Raw genomic sequence first — 14933 nt, 5'->3', positions numbered from 1 at the left:
TTGATGTGCTGCCCTCTGAAATGTGTGACATTGATGAAGAGGAACTTGGAAGGAGTGACTGTCTGAAAAGCAGACAAGGAATAAGAAATGCAAGATGAGGGAATGAAACAACCACCTGTTTTATACTCCCCTGCTGCACAATGACCATTTAAGCAAGTCTACCAAAATTACAGGAATGCGGACCTGTAGCTCATATGCATATGCTTCAGCTTGCGAGTTGCTCAAAATGGACTAGCCACTCACATCATGTTTGTACTAATCTGGCTCCAATTTGAACTCTTGTGTAACTTCAAGTTGTCCGTTCAATTCAAGTTGACCCAGAACTGTATGCCAGTAGAGTTTACACCTGTCACTGTAGCTTAAGTAGTAATACAAAGTAACAATGATTATTTAAAAAACTCACTGAATAGGATTCATGGGCATAGGGTGCATGCCATTGCCGACATGTGACCCAGCAGAGGAATATGCCATCATAGCTTGTTGGTAAGCAGCTTGTGCTGCCTGCTGCGCAAAGAATTGTGGATTTCCAAATCCTGGCATCATACCTGGATGACCCATATACCCACCTGTCATCATGGGGTTGGTGCCATTCATCATGGGGTTAGCACCAGCCATCATCAGATTCCCACCAGTCATCATTGGGTTCATGCCCATCATCATAGGATTGGCCATCATTGGGTTGCCCATCATATTTGGGTACTGCTGGCCACCTCCATACATGCCCTGCATCTCCAGTTGATTGTGTTGGAAGTCATTGATCTTGCATTGCCATTCTTCAGCCATCCTTTTTTTGTGCTCATGCTCCATCAGAGCAGCACTGACACCACCTTCACATTTACGCTCATGCTCATGAGCAGTGATTGCACCCAAGAGACCCATCTGAGGTGGTGGTGGCTTATTAGGAATGTTGATGAGTGAGGCACTGGTTTCCTGCGCAAGTTCTTCTTGTCTCTTGGCAGACCAGTCTTGCTTGTCCTGCATCCCAGCAGATAGCAAACCATGAGGGGTAAAAGCTTTCATCATGGAATGGGAAGCAGGTTCCAACTGAATGAAAGGGTCTCATTGATGTGAGGGAGTTTCAGGTTGAGGATGAGAACTAGGCATGCGACCAGGATCAAGAACCTGTGTCCAAATGCTGCTCTGATGGGTGGCAGCATGTTGATTAAAGTCTGCTTGTGGACAAAGGACTTGGGTAGTATATTCAGACTGTGGATGCAGGTGAGGGGCATCATCTGGTGTTCGCATGTGCTGATCAGAGGTGAGTCGCCAAGGTGGTGGCATGGCATTCATGTAGTCATCTGACACACCACCTGTGGATCATCAGCTCAAAGAATTCAACAAAAAGAGGTATGCTGACCTTGAGTCAGTGGCCTTGGAACAGGTGGCAATTTATGAGGATGTTGTAGCTGCACGTAGGGATTCATGTCTGTTGCTTGTTCTCCAGGTGTCACAGCACACCCTGCACTACTGGGATGCAGAGGTCTGACAGCCAGAACTGGTACAGGCATGACAAGACCTGGCTTCTTGCTCTCCAACGTTGAAGGGGGTTCCTCGTCAGAATCAGCATCCTTGTCATCCTCTTCATCCTCCTCCTCTTCTTCATTGCTGCTCTCGTTCCACCCAGAAAGCCTGTTCCCATGTGTGACATGCTTCCTGTTTGCTCTCCCAGGCTTGTGAAGCACTGCCTGATGTTGTGCTTGTGCACACGCCTTTCATTGTGCAGCCTGCTTGGATGGTGCAAAGGACAACCTATACTGTATAACTCCCTCTGAGCTCTCAGAGGCAGTGCTACCCTCGACGGTAGGCTCTGATGACATGCCTTGTTCTATTGGTGGTAGCTGGGATGTAGTTGCAGGTGGGGGTGTGACGTCGGGTGCACTATCAAGGAAAGACAATGTGGCAAGTGCATCAACATAACAGGCACTCGTGGTGGGGTTGGTAACTGGGCTTTGGGAGGTGAGGGCGGTGAGCCTGCATTATAAATGTATGAGGCAGAGACGGTGCTTGAGGCGGCAGCTGTAAAACATCTTGTACATCTTGAATAGAAGGTAACTCTTTATCCTTCCCTTTGGGAGAGTAAGGTGATGTAAGACATGAAAGGAGCAAGGCAGGAGGGGGAGTTCTTGAAGCTGGTGATCTTATGGGCACTGGTGCAACAAGGGCCGACAACGACATGCCTGGCAAAATAGGCCTACCATTTCCTGAACTGGGACTTGTCGAACTCGTAGAAAATGTAGGTGACCCAGGAGATTCAGGTGTAAGAGGAAGTTTGAACCTGCCAACATCCACACTCGCCACTGTTGACAGCTCCATGCTCCTCGTTTGTCCAGTCTCCATGCTTGGTGTAAGCCTTGAGTCTGAACACGAGGTGGGAGGAGGGCTTCCAGTCATTGGGAGACCAGTCATCAACCCAGGTATGTTCTCTAGGACCGGGTTCAACAAAGTAAGTGGAGAAATCATCTGCGACTGGCTATGCTTGGATATGGAACATGACATAAAGTCCTGATGTCCGCTGCTCATTGATTGCCCTACAGAATCTGGCTTCTCGCTCGACATTGAGCTGCTGATCATCATTGACTCAGGCACATGGTGCTCATTCAACATTGAGTGGCTCTGTGTATGAGGGAAATCCAGAAATGTTTCATGTGTTGCACTCCATTCCGTAATGGGGGAGAGTGTGTGACCAACAGTGAGGTCTGGTGGCGAGCACAAGTTGAAATTGACTGTGGGGAGCTGGGGGATGTAAGCAGGCTGACCATTTTGTGTTTGTGGTTGGGGCTGAGCAGCATTTTGTGATGGCTGTTGCTGCTGTGGGTGATTCAGATCAGCCCCTAGACCCGTGGGAGGTAGTGGGGGTGGCGCAGACATTGCATGCAATTCGGGCATGTGTGAGTGGAGGATATTTAGGAGACAATTGCAAATGGCAGAGGTACAGTTGTCATGAGGGTCCATAGACTCTGCAACTTCACGGTCAAGGAACAGGAGCTATCATCCAATAAATTAGCGGACTTGTGCTGGCAAGCAAATTGTACTAACATCTCTCCCAGGATTGACTGGATAAGCAAACGTCAGCAAAACTGGATTGCAAGGATCCCAGGCATATGCTTTTGGATGGCCATATAGCTCAAATGCATCATGAAGCGCTAGATAAATGGTGAGTTATCATTTTCTGTGCAACTGAGATAGTCTACTCACCAACAAGCCATTTGAGCATCTTGGAAGCTTGTGTGTTCCCTGCCTCAAGCTCAGGCATGACAAGCAACCACCCCTCCCTTTGTTTCATCATGCCCACCATTTCTTCATCACCAATCAAACCCCCAAGTTTCATGAGCATGCTGCGGTTGATCAATTCCGGGCGCTCTGGGTACACTGCAAATGCCTGTGAAACCTCCCTAAGCGTGAGAAGGGAATGCTTCTTGTTCTTTGGCCTAGGGGATGCATAAAGTGCAAGCAAAGGCTTGGCAGAGGCTCAGGGGAGTGATCCTGCGAGAAGAGATTTGACATGCGTTTCTTGGGAGTAGGTGCAGTGCCAGTGGTAGTAGATGAGGCTCCAGGATTGGTTGATGAAGTTTGTGACCCAGAGATGACCATCCACATGCATTTCCAGTCTGTTTGTCCAGCAACATGAATGAGCACCCACCCTTCCATACAGCCACGGATGAGGGTTGTGTGGGTATCTTTACCTGAGATATATGACATCAGTGTTGAACATACTGCAATAAGAGAACTGACCTTCAAGCAACATTATGCATATTACTAATTGAGCAGTATACATTTCTTCAAGATGAGACTTTTCCCAAGCAGATAATTGTAGAGCTGTTGCCCATGACTCCAATGCTGGTATTGACAGACAGCTGAATAAAAGTAAATTAGAGCCTGCTGTGTTGAGAGTGAGGATGTTTGTATATGTCTTCTGCAGTTGCTCTGGACTCTCTGCGGGGTCAGTGACTGAACCTAGTACATGAACAAACTACAGCCAATGTCATCACCACCAGTATAGACAGAGAACAGAATAAACTCACAGCATCTGTAATATTGACATATGTAGGAGGCACCTCAAGGCCCTTCTTGTTTGCTTCCTCGATCTCCTTCATGTCCCATATGCTCAATGTTGTGCCACTGAGCTGTGCCCAGACATCAACCCATTCATCATCTTTGGGACATTGGCCATCCAGTTGGCACTGTATGTGCTTTACTAGTGGGCCACTGAAGTAGACCTTGTGGGCATGCACAACAGTGAGCTGAACAATGGAGCATATATCAGGGTGGAGAGGGGGGACAGAGGTAGAATTTCTGTGGGCTGCTAAAGCCGTGTCAGACTCTTGCCAGTGGTCATCCTGCTTCTCTGGCAAGGAGCGAGTTGGACCCATTGTTTGAGTGCACTGTTGGTTGTTTTATGGTGCAAAGTCATGGTCCTGCATGCTGGTGCTTGGGCATCAGTTAGATTGCTGCTGGTCACGGTGATCTGTATTCGCATCACTTGAATGCTGCAACTGTTTTCGAAAAGAAAAGAAAGACAAAGTGCGAATGTGCGACATTGTATTAGTGACTGATTGTTGTTGAGCAGGTCTTGAGACTGACTGGTCCTCCTATTGAATTGTTAGTGTTACAACTCCAGCGCTAGGGTTGTGGTTGTTGCCTGGTGGACTTGTTGCAGGTAGTCGTGTGTGAAACTTTGTGTATGTAGATTGGTTCCTCTGAGGCACAAGTGCATGGAATGTTGATATTAATGCAGGGTTTCGGACTGATCCGTTGTGGTGCAGCACCTCAATCTCAAAAGTTACAATAGACACCAACCCATGAATATTTGAAACTGGACCTTCTTTGATTCCAACAACACAGGGAAACCTGCTTGCTTTGGTTGAGAGGCTGTAGAAATATTTTGTGGTAACAATACAGTAGTACTATACAATGAAGCAAGCTGCAAGTCATGATCATGACACAAATGCTACGAAACCTTCGAAAAAGGGCGGATTGAATGGAATGCAAGCAGATAGTAAATGATGTCGCTGGTACAAAACTACAGAATGTAGTACCCTCTGTTCCCGAACCCTCCTTGATCATTGTCAAATTCAAAATTTAATGGTGTCAGTTTGAAACTAAAGAGCTCGTCACCAAAATTATCCACTAGTGATGGTCCTATGTGCACTGACCTGGATGGCATACTAAAGTCTGTACTACTAGTAGTAGCCTCAGACAGGTGCACAGTTGAAGGTGGGGCAATATCTGACTCAGGTTGTGGAAAGACAAGCTCTTCGAGGGAAAGAGGTATGTAAACAGATATGGAATAGTCTGGTGTCAAAGGCCCGTGTGGCCCTGCTGTCAAAAAATCTTGACTGATCTGCAGTAACAGCAAACCCATGGTCCATGTGTGCTGTAGTGCCTCGGATATGATTCACAAATCCTCCTCCATTGGAAGATGGCTTATCACACTTGTGGGTGCTTCCAGACCCATCAAGCAATGGAGGGCACTACTGAAAAAGTGTGAGCATGACACTTGGGTCCAACATAGTGAGAATTACTCACATGCCTCTTCGGTGCACATTTAACATATGTGCTTCCATCACAGGCCCATGGGTGGCAGATGACAATGCCAGCAACATTGCTTCATTGACTGCATCCTGCTCATCGGTGTATGGATCTGTCGCAAAGTGGAGGGGGGCTCCTGACAGCGACATTTTTCTGCTCACAGTGCATCAGATTGCTAACCTTGCCTAAAAATCACATGTCAACATATGAACACTAAGATTAAAATCTTGAACTACCAAGACTGCTGATTCTGAAAACATCTGAGTAGGAGTACTTTTGATCTCGAGTCTCATATCCTCATCTCAGAGGGGGGAGTCTTTGCCAGTGTACCAGTGTGCTATATGAATCTCTTCCACTACCATGTTTGTGAACAGAAGCATGAAAATAGACATATTGGTGATTTCCTGACCATGAAGGTAATAGGATAAGGGTGAAGTCGAATCAAACAATGAATTTTGGCAACAATCCCTGAAATCCTGACACTCTGTGTTTGACAAAACAGAGTCCGATGGAGGTTGAATGTTGAAATAATCAATGAGATCCTCTGAGGCTCTCAAGAGTCGTCAACAGTTGAGCAAGAGGGCCTTGTAGATGATATCTACTACCTTGGGTGACATCTATAAATCTGGATTTGTGAATGAGTACAGTCATGATCCAGGATGGCAATCAGTAGTATGTACCACATCCAAACTTCAGGTTGGCCTGATTGATGATCTCTACAATATAGTCATTCACAGCTCGTTTTTCTGCTGTGGTGATGTTTCGCAGCCAGCCTGTAGTCATAGCGGAATTGAGAATCATGCACCTTTTAGCCCACATGAGGGCAACCTGTTCATTTGAGTTGAAATCCTTGAACCGCTTTCTATCCGGGTCCATACTACTATTAGCGCCAGCCGCCGATGTCAAGCTGGTTGATACTACTGATGCGGAATCAGAGTGCCTTGAACTTCCACCATAAGTGACATGGGGACTGCTAGTGCTATGGGAGTAAGGAAAAATGCGATGCGATAAACCTGATATGGGAGGCTGCGCAGCTGACTGCCATCTGGTGCAGCTCAATGGATCATTTGGGTTGTATGAGAAAGCTTGGAAAGACATGATCGTGGGCTTGGACTTGGAGGAAGAATGAGCTTTAAAAGATGTGTTAAATAGTGGGATGTCAGGAAATCAGCTATGATTGAAAAAAATAATATGGCCACATTAACATGAAATCATCACTGATCCAAGACGAGAACGGTCGATGAAGTTGAGCTGAGGCATGATGTTTCTGGCCAGTCTGGCCTGGAACTTCACACGTCGAATGGACCTTGTGCAAACTTACCAAAAACCTGGCTATAGGGGAATGATATTAGGGCATGAACATGTAAAATACTAGGCAGTTTTGATGGTGATTACTGCCAGCTGCTCACATAACATAACTTTTATGCACCCACCTTCATTGTGACTCTCAATAATAGTGATTATGATGTGATGGTAGGATGACAATCTCCCCTGGATTTCCAAATAATCTCCAATCAAAGCTGCTTGTTTGGTAGAAAAGGCTTCTGTATTCGATAGGATTTCAAATTAAGCATGCAATTAACTCACTGAGAGTATCTGGCACTCTAAGATGTGAAGGGTCGATAGCATTCATTGGGTGAGGGAAGAATGATGATGAGATGATAAAGATTTGGTCTACTGCACACTAGTATTTAACATTAGGGGCACAGCACTGAAGTGAAGCAATGATACCAAATATGGCAGCTCACCTTCGATGACGTTGCACAAATGGTTACTTCTTCAAACCCATGAGGCTTGTTATAAGCTTCAAGCCTTTTGAAAAATTGTCAAGGGAAGCAGAGATCAGTTTGTGTTAATCTTCGCTTTAGTATTGAAAATTAAACCCACCACATGTCTGCAAATAATGAAGGACGGTGATGCAATCAGGCAGAATGATACTAATTGTTTGAATTTATTATTTCATTGCTTATACTCATAAATATATCTTTTCACTTATGTGCAACAACAGCGAGCAGAAGGACAACTTGAACCTACCAGTGTAGGTTCTCCCCTATTGAATAATTCAGGATCTATAAATAAAGACTCCATTGATAAAACATACATGGTTATGAAATATAGAAAGCAAGATTATTCCACATCTGACATATAAACCGAATCACAATGAGATCCAGCCTGGAGGACCAATGGAGCAGGCCTAGGCTTATCTGAGTCTGAGTCATCAGATGAACTTTTGCACCAAGGCCCATTATCACCAGGGTCAAATCTACAACCATTCTTGCCTATCACCCCAACTCCTACATCCTGTAGGGTGTTGCGGATAGAACCAATCTGCACATCAACCACCTTCAAATGTGCCTGGGCCAAGTCCTGTTCATCCCCTAGGATGGACTTCATGAGATCTAGTTCATGGGAGCAAAGATGTTGATACCACATTCTTGTGGTAATAGCCCAGCAAGTGATATGTGAAAGTTTGAGCATGCATTTGTTGACCAAGATTGCAACATCTGGTGATGGCACAGAGGTTTGGTTCCACTTTTGAAAAAAAAAAATGAATATTGGAACATCCAAAATTCCAATGAACATACCATAGTTTGGAGGGTCTTGAATTTTTTTGTAGGTGGGATTGAGTCCTCGTCACAGATGCCACCTTGAAATAAGCTATATGGAATGGTGTGCTTCTGGCAACCACTGTTACCCAAGGTCTTCCTTGGCGCTGTCATGCTAAACTTGTGAATTTGAAGGGCAGGACCATTGGTAGCAGTCTTTGTGCATGATGCAATAGGAGAGCTACTTGCAGGAGGAGAGCTACTCACAAGAGGAAAGCTACTTGCAGGGGGGGAGCTACTTGCAGGGGGAGAGCTACTTGCAGGGGGAGAGCTACTCACAGGAGGAGAGCTACTTGCAAGAGGAGAGCTACATTTGGGAGGGGAACTACTAGGTGCCATAGATGTAGGCAGTGTGGTCACTGACCTACACAATATAGTGAGTGCCAAGGATGGTGACTGTCCATCATTGAGTTAACAAACCTAGGCTTATTAGAACCTCTTCTTGATTCTGAAGAGCTGCTTGTCATATATATCAATGCTGTTAGGGTGTGTCAGGTTGAACCTAAACTAAGGAATCAAAGGGATGGAATAGACAGCAACCTCAGGCTATGGCAACACCTTCCTCAAGCTGGTGTTCAAAACATCATGGTCAGTCATGAGTGTGACAAGTGCTGGGGAAGCATCATGTGGTGGGGTATGGTGCGGATCATGTGACACCTACCAATAAACACATTCTGAGTACAGTACTTAGTACTAGCTAGGACTTTGTACTAGTAGAGTTGGGCTGATATCATGATATACACATAAATGTTTCTGAGGAGAATGAGAAGCTTAAGCTTTGAATAATGTGTATCGCATTAATAGGGAATTTAAAAAGATGGCAAGTCATTGAACTCATCCTCGATCTCATGCCCATCCTCTTCACAGCCATCTTCAATTTCACTTCCCTTGTCTTCCCATTCCTCTTCCAGTTCCTCATCGCTAAACTCTTCATCACTCGCTTCCTTCTCATCATCATATCCTTCATAGCCCTCACCATCACTATCCTCTCCATAGCCAACATCCCCCTGGAGCATGACACTGTTACTGTTGTCTACAGTGTCCATGATGCTGGATGGTGATTCATTTCCGAGAGAGTCTCTAGCTATCATGTGCAACATTGCTGGGTGTCCCACACCCAACTGTGTATACCGCATAAACATATCTTGATCTATGAAACTTATGTAGCAGTTAGGAGCAGGACTGCGGCATAGATGAGTATTCACACTCACATGCCAACACAATACACCTCCCAGTCATCTAGAGCTCCATCTGGATGTGCCAATGACTTTCCACCTCAAAGCAAACTAACACCACACCCCGAATTGAAGGCTGGGATCAGATGCACTCCTCAAATCACCTGCCCTGGATCAAGAAATCCAAATGCGTCCGTGTCTGACTCATCCACAAAGGCCACCCTTGGAAGACAAGCACATTTCATACCAGATTTATGGTTCCTCAGCAGGGCCAGCCATCTAACCCAAAGGACCTCTAGGTGATGCTTCACAGGTGTGCCCCCATTGTTGAGCCACATTTCCATATGATAGATAGCCAACATGCAGGCATACCAATATGGGTGGTTAGGTGCAGTCTCTCCCAAGAGTACCATGATGTCGCCATGTGTTCTGGGGTTGATTGTGTTGTACTTGTGCCTCATGTCATATGTAGTGTAATGTACTTGCATCATCTGAACAGCGTAGATTGTGTTGTTAGGAATAATGACCAAGTTTCACTCTTCATCCATGAACATGTGGTTGCAGTAGCTGATATCAAGCTTGCGCAGCCTATACAAAATGTGATCTTTAAGTTTCGGTATAAAATTCTGAAATCCACTCATGAGTACAATGCATTTCAAACAAATGCAATATTACTGCTACCTTGAGAGCCAGATCATCAGTGTGCTCTCGAAGGAGCGTGAATAGAGGGACTGTATTGTTCTGACTGACTGCAATATGGTGATGCTTTCCAGAGGAGGGTGCATCCACTGGAGATAGACTGATAGAAGGGGATATACCCCCCGCTTCTGCAACCCACCGTAGCACACAATGCCTGCACTTGTGTTTAGCTAACTGCACGGGGGTGTCAAGCTTGTTGGTGAGCAAATAGAAAGCCTTTAGAGCTTGGTGTGCGAGTTCTCCCTGTGCAAAGACTTCAGGTTTGAATTCATGGAATGCAGTCAATACGCACAATTTGGGTGGTAAAGGAGTCAGCAGTCCCAAAGAATCTGATAGTTCTAACATAGTCTCCCATGGCATGAAACTTATAAGTTTTAAATTGAACTTCTTCCACCTGACCTTACTTGATTCTGGAGGAGCATTACCAGTTTTGGAGCATTTCGCCAACCATTTTGCTTTCTCCTTTGGTAGCTCCATCATGTTAAAGGCAGCGCAAGTGTGAGCCTGAAACTTCCACAAATTTCAAGAGAGTTTCTTGAAGATTTCATCAAGAAAAACCAAGGTGGAGTTGCAGTGTAACCTGAGTTTTGTGAGTGTGTGCCATTGCACAAATTGATAGAGAAGAGACTGGATAGCTGTGTCATGGTCAGGAGGAAACAGCCCTTCGAAAACCGGAATAGCATGCTGGTAGGTATGTTAGTGAGCATAATATAAAATTCACAAAACTGAACCTGTACCTGTCATATGTCTTCAAAATCACAGGCAGCCAACTTTTTCATCTTGGAGGTGTTGTTGGAAAATTTGTGTATCACTCCATTACCATATGTCGGAACTTGATGAAATCTAGGGTTGGAATGAGTTGGCGATGGTTAGCAGGCAATAACACTCCATACACATTCTTCATACCTGGTGTCGAGGGTCACAATGGCTTGAGCACCTCCAGGAAGGGCATAAAGAAGTCTCAAAAGGTGCATAAATAAAGCTTTCCAGGTCCCCAATTTGCACTCGTGCATAATGTCGACAACAAGCATATGAAACGGATCAAGGCCGAGCAGTCCGAGTTTATTAACAAACTGATTCTGGGAACACTGGTTTGAGCTAATCATCCCACTATGGAACCAGTCTCGTTTACCAGAGTAGGCACCCAGGAGCCCTCTCTGAGGGCATCTTCGACCTTGGCACCATCTACAATGTTTCCCAGTTGATAGATAAACTCACGAGCTTTGATAACCTTGGCCATGGCATGTACTCAAAGGTTGGTAAGGTGGCTTCTCATATCCTTCATGAGACCAAGATAATCAAACAAGCCTTTCAGTATGAGGCAGTGAGGGCACAGGCATGAACCCATATCTTTTATGGTCGCAATTAGAACCCTGGAGATCTGTGAGCCATATTTTTAACTAGCGCAATAAAAACATACTTCTCCAGATAATCAGCAGAATACATGAAGATGCGAGGGTATATTCTCTGCATCACTCCATCAGCACATTTCAGAACAAGACTGTGTTGATACACATAAACAAAATCTTTGTCCAGTAATATTTCCCAGCACGCATGGAACAACTCCCTATGGCAGTAGGTGTGGATGGAGGCCATGCCCATTTTTGATACTCGAGGCAAGCTACTGATAACATCTTTGATTTTATCGGGGAGCTGATGAGAAGAGTCAATGTCCACATCAACCAAGAACATGCAATCAAAATACCCACTGACAGCAAGAATCCAATGAGGTGACATGCTCCCGATATTGGTGATGAACATATATATTTTGTTAGATTTCCAAAGTACACATAGAGTGGCCAAGCTTTTGCGGTTCCGAAGTTTGCCAGGTGCATTGCATCGGAAAAGAGCATTAGCCCTGCAATGACCTGTTCCAATGAACAGCCAGGCTCCTTTGGTTGCTTGTGAATACTGTCCTGCACTTCCAACCAGACATCTGAGGTGCAAAGTTCATCATATATCCACTCTTCATGTCCATCCAGAGGGTCCTTCCACAGACATTTGAAGGGCATGAGATGAAATGCTGCTGCTTGAGCATCTCTGAATGCCCCACGGATAATGTCAACCAGAGGGCAGTAGTGAAACCCAGGAATGGTATAAGGCCTGGGACTATCCTCTTTTGCCTTCATTGGAATGTTGATAGTGACAGACGTCTCGATCCAGTCATCCAGAAAATTGATTCTCTTCCTGCTCTCGTCTTTATCTAATTCTCACAAGCTCCGCCTTACCAAGAACCCCTGAAGGTGTTTGGGGTCAAAATCCTTTGCCAGCATTATGTCATTGATGAGGGATGCAACTTTAGATTCCAATACTCGACTGCTACCAGAATTCATCCAGGAGATGAGCCAATAGATTGTCATATTTGCAAAAGGATATGGGGGAGCATAGACCTGCAGTGGAGAATCACTGCCTTCAGCAGCATTGGGACACGTCCTCACAAGTAACGAGGATGAAACAAATTTATCCGGCTCAAAAGAAGGGTGATGAGGGTAAAGTCTGCAGATACCAAATGAATTAAAGGTGGTCTGAAGTGTATCTGCAAGCATTAGAAGAAGGCGTCGGATCCTAGCTTGAGCTGGAAGGGTACCAGAATTTTGAGTCGACACATTGTGATTGTCAGCGTTATCAGAGATATTGAGATCCTCTTCAGAGCGATTGATGTTAACATAATGCCTTGGGATTTGTCTGACAGGGCGTGCCCATTCATCTGAATGAGTAAAGTGATTAGAAAGCTATGACTGCTATTCAAAATCATATGAACCAGAGGTATCTACATCAATATTCATCTCAACATTGTTATCGTTTTGTGGGACATCTGTTTCAATGCAGTGCTGGGGGTCTACAAGACTGGGTTCAGGTGTATCAAATATGCAAGAGGCAGACCCTCTCCTCTCCTCTGCCAGTGACCAGTAAGCAGCAATTGGTTTTGGACGGCCAATTCTCTGATGTTGAAGTTTGTGTGAGTTAAGAATGACCATGGCAGCTAATAGGATCACTTACATGTGAAGGGTTCACAAATGGCCGTGGCAGGTCACAGTTGAGAGCCAAATTTGCAGTGACAGACTCTTTGGCACGTTCCCATCTTTGTTGAGTTGCAAGCAAGCTAGACTTCTTGTAGAAATGACATGAAGTGCGGTGCCTGCTGAGCCCACATGCATCTGTTGCCTTTTCCCAAGAGCAACCTATAGAACTGCATGACACCATAAATATAAACAAGCTTGAGAGGACAGTGACAATCCAAAGAGATCCTGTGAGGCCCAGATGCATTGCCCTTTGGAGTTGCTAGCAACTCGATGATGCAGCTAGCTTCAACTCCGAGGCAGTGGCAGCAGTAGTAGTTGGTCGAGTCTCTTAGATGCAATGTTGTTTATGGTTCTTCAAAGTCAGTATTAGTGCTAGCTAAGGTCTGATTGAAAAATAGTTTCAAGCTCACTGGGACTTACTTGTTTTGTACTGCTGGTGCAGTTATGGTAGTGGTGACAAGTTGGTTAAGCTCAGGCTATGACATTCTATCATGCTGCAGTCATGATTCCTGAGGAACGATATCATGATAGTCCTGCCTTGAAGCCTCTGCGTTAACTGTGTTCCTTGCTGCCTACAGGCAGTGCATGAAAAAATGTTCCGAGCACAGTTGTGATACTCCCAAGTCAATGGTTCCAGTGCACCCAAATCGACTTGAACTCCCCAAGAACTGCAGCAATGTACTACTATTAATACAACTCAAGGCTGCACCTACTACTGTCAGCTAGTGAGTATTTGAAAGCCCATCATGCCACAGGATGACTCACTGTGACCACAATTCCCTTAGTATTGGTTATCAGTAAGATGAAGTGGGACTTGGACTCAAAGTTCAACCATTGATGTGAGTAGTCTCCATGGTCATGTTCCAAGTCTGACCATTCCGCAGTTTGTAGATTCTGGCGATTGAAAAGTTGTTTGAATGACTTTTTGTGCAACCAATATCGTAAACTGGTGGATGAATGAGTCCTGCACTTTCAAGGCTACTACTTTCGCTTGGACAAGTATAGACCTCAAGGAGTCTAATACTGAGTCAGGGTTAACATATCCAAGGTCATTCCCTAGGGTGAGGACTATGATAATTTGAGTACCTCCAATTAATATTAATGCTTGACTTTTGAGATTCCGATATGAGTGCTTGCTTCTCACGCAGGAAGTTCAGATGTTACCGACTATTCCATCCCTCTGATTCCTTCTTTGAGGTTCTCACAACCTGATACACCACAACAGCATTAAGATATTCCTGATGAGCAGCTCTTCAGATTCAAGACAAAGTCCTAAAAGGCCCAGGTTTGTTAACTCAATGACGGACAGTGCACCCCCACTCACTACATTTTGTAGGTCAGCATCCACACCACCTACATCTATGGCACCCAGTAGTTCCCCTCCCAAATGTAGCTCTCCTATGGCATCACACACAAAAACTGCTACCAATGGTCCTGCCCTTCAAATTCACGAGTTTAGCATGACAGCATGTCATATCCCACAATCCAGACCCATGTTCCATCATATTCCCACGCCTTCCGAGCCTACATCCAGACCCCACTTCATATCCAGCTCATTCCCAGATCCCCTTCTGCTGTGCTCCACACCTCAGCAGGATTGACTATGCTCCAGATTTACTCCTGAGCTCCGGACCTCCAGATCCTCACTGCTAGCCTGATCTGTACAACCCTATCCTGTCCACCCTATGCGCACTCCATCCAGCAAGACATCTGGACTTCACCTCATCTCGGATTCCAGACTATATCTACCTTCTCATATTCCGGTCCTGTATCCACCTTGTCTTCTGGATCCCCAGATCTCTGGGCCTCTGGATATTAACTCCGGACCTATTCCCACCCTCTGTCCAATATCCTGCGCCTATCCCCATTTAGGCATTCTCTGCCTTCCGGCTTTTGGTTAC

The 14933-nt window shown here is 45.3% G+C and overlaps 5 protein-coding genes across 5 annotated transcripts; all 5 read right to left on the bottom strand.

The window, feature by feature from the left end:
* Positions 1-255: 255 nt before the first annotated feature.
* On the bottom strand, positions 256-4370 carry BJ212DRAFT_1539526 (uncharacterized protein; the record flags this gene model as incomplete). Its single annotated transcript, XM_041341832.1, has 12 exons — positions 256-346; positions 404-545; positions 567-1044; positions 1123-1310; positions 1358-1629; positions 1756-1971; positions 2000-2985; positions 3037-3143; positions 3196-3428; positions 3503-3683; positions 3733-3970; positions 4023-4370. The coding sequence occupies 12 exons, from the start codon at positions 4368-4370 to the stop codon at positions 256-258; spliced, it is 3480 nt and encodes a 1159-aa protein (XP_041196855.1).
* A 1025-nt stretch (positions 4371-5395) lies between these two features.
* On the bottom strand, positions 5396-8474 carry BJ212DRAFT_1296511 (uncharacterized protein; the record flags this gene model as incomplete). The annotated part of the gene is made up of 12 exons (XM_041332473.1): positions 5396-5471; positions 5527-5641; positions 5691-5714; positions 6210-6508; positions 6851-6857; positions 6963-7073; positions 7117-7213; positions 7278-7341; positions 7564-7579; positions 7689-8061; positions 8115-8291; positions 8415-8474. The coding sequence occupies 12 exons, from the start codon at positions 8472-8474 to the stop codon at positions 5396-5398; spliced, it is 1419 nt and encodes a 472-aa protein (XP_041196854.1).
* Positions 8475-8944: 470 nt separating this feature from the next.
* BJ212DRAFT_1296510 (uncharacterized protein) lies at positions 8945-9374 on the bottom strand (the record flags this gene model as incomplete). The annotated part of the gene is made up of 2 exons (XM_041332472.1): positions 8945-9285; positions 9347-9374. 2 exons carry the CDS (start codon positions 9372-9374, stop codon positions 8945-8947), a joined length of 369 nt encoding a protein of 122 aa, XP_041196853.1.
* A 91-nt stretch (positions 9375-9465) lies between these two features.
* Positions 9466-9837, bottom strand: BJ212DRAFT_1263988 (uncharacterized protein; the record flags this gene model as incomplete). Its single annotated transcript, XM_041330388.1, has 1 exon — positions 9466-9837. A coding segment is annotated over one exon (372 nt), but the record flags the coding sequence as incomplete, so codon positions are not given.
* Positions 9838-12219: 2382 nt separating this feature from the next.
* BJ212DRAFT_1476874 (uncharacterized protein) lies at positions 12220-13276 on the bottom strand (the record flags this gene model as incomplete). Its single annotated transcript, XM_041339448.1, has 3 exons — positions 12220-12716; positions 12771-12951; positions 13010-13276. The coding sequence occupies 3 exons, from the start codon at positions 13274-13276 to the stop codon at positions 12220-12222; spliced, it is 945 nt and encodes a 314-aa protein (XP_041196851.1).
* Positions 13277-14933: the final 1657 nt, after the last annotated feature.

The sequence above is a fragment of the Suillus subaureus genome, assembly GCF_016647635.1.
Source record: "Suillus subaureus strain MN1 chromosome Unknown BJ212scaffold_5, whole genome shotgun sequence".
NCBI classification, from domain to species: domain Eukaryota; kingdom Fungi; phylum Basidiomycota; class Agaricomycetes; order Boletales; family Suillaceae; genus Suillus; species Suillus subaureus.
The sequence above is the reverse complement of the archived record's forward strand: the minus strand, read 5'-3'. Positions and strand labels throughout refer to the sequence as shown.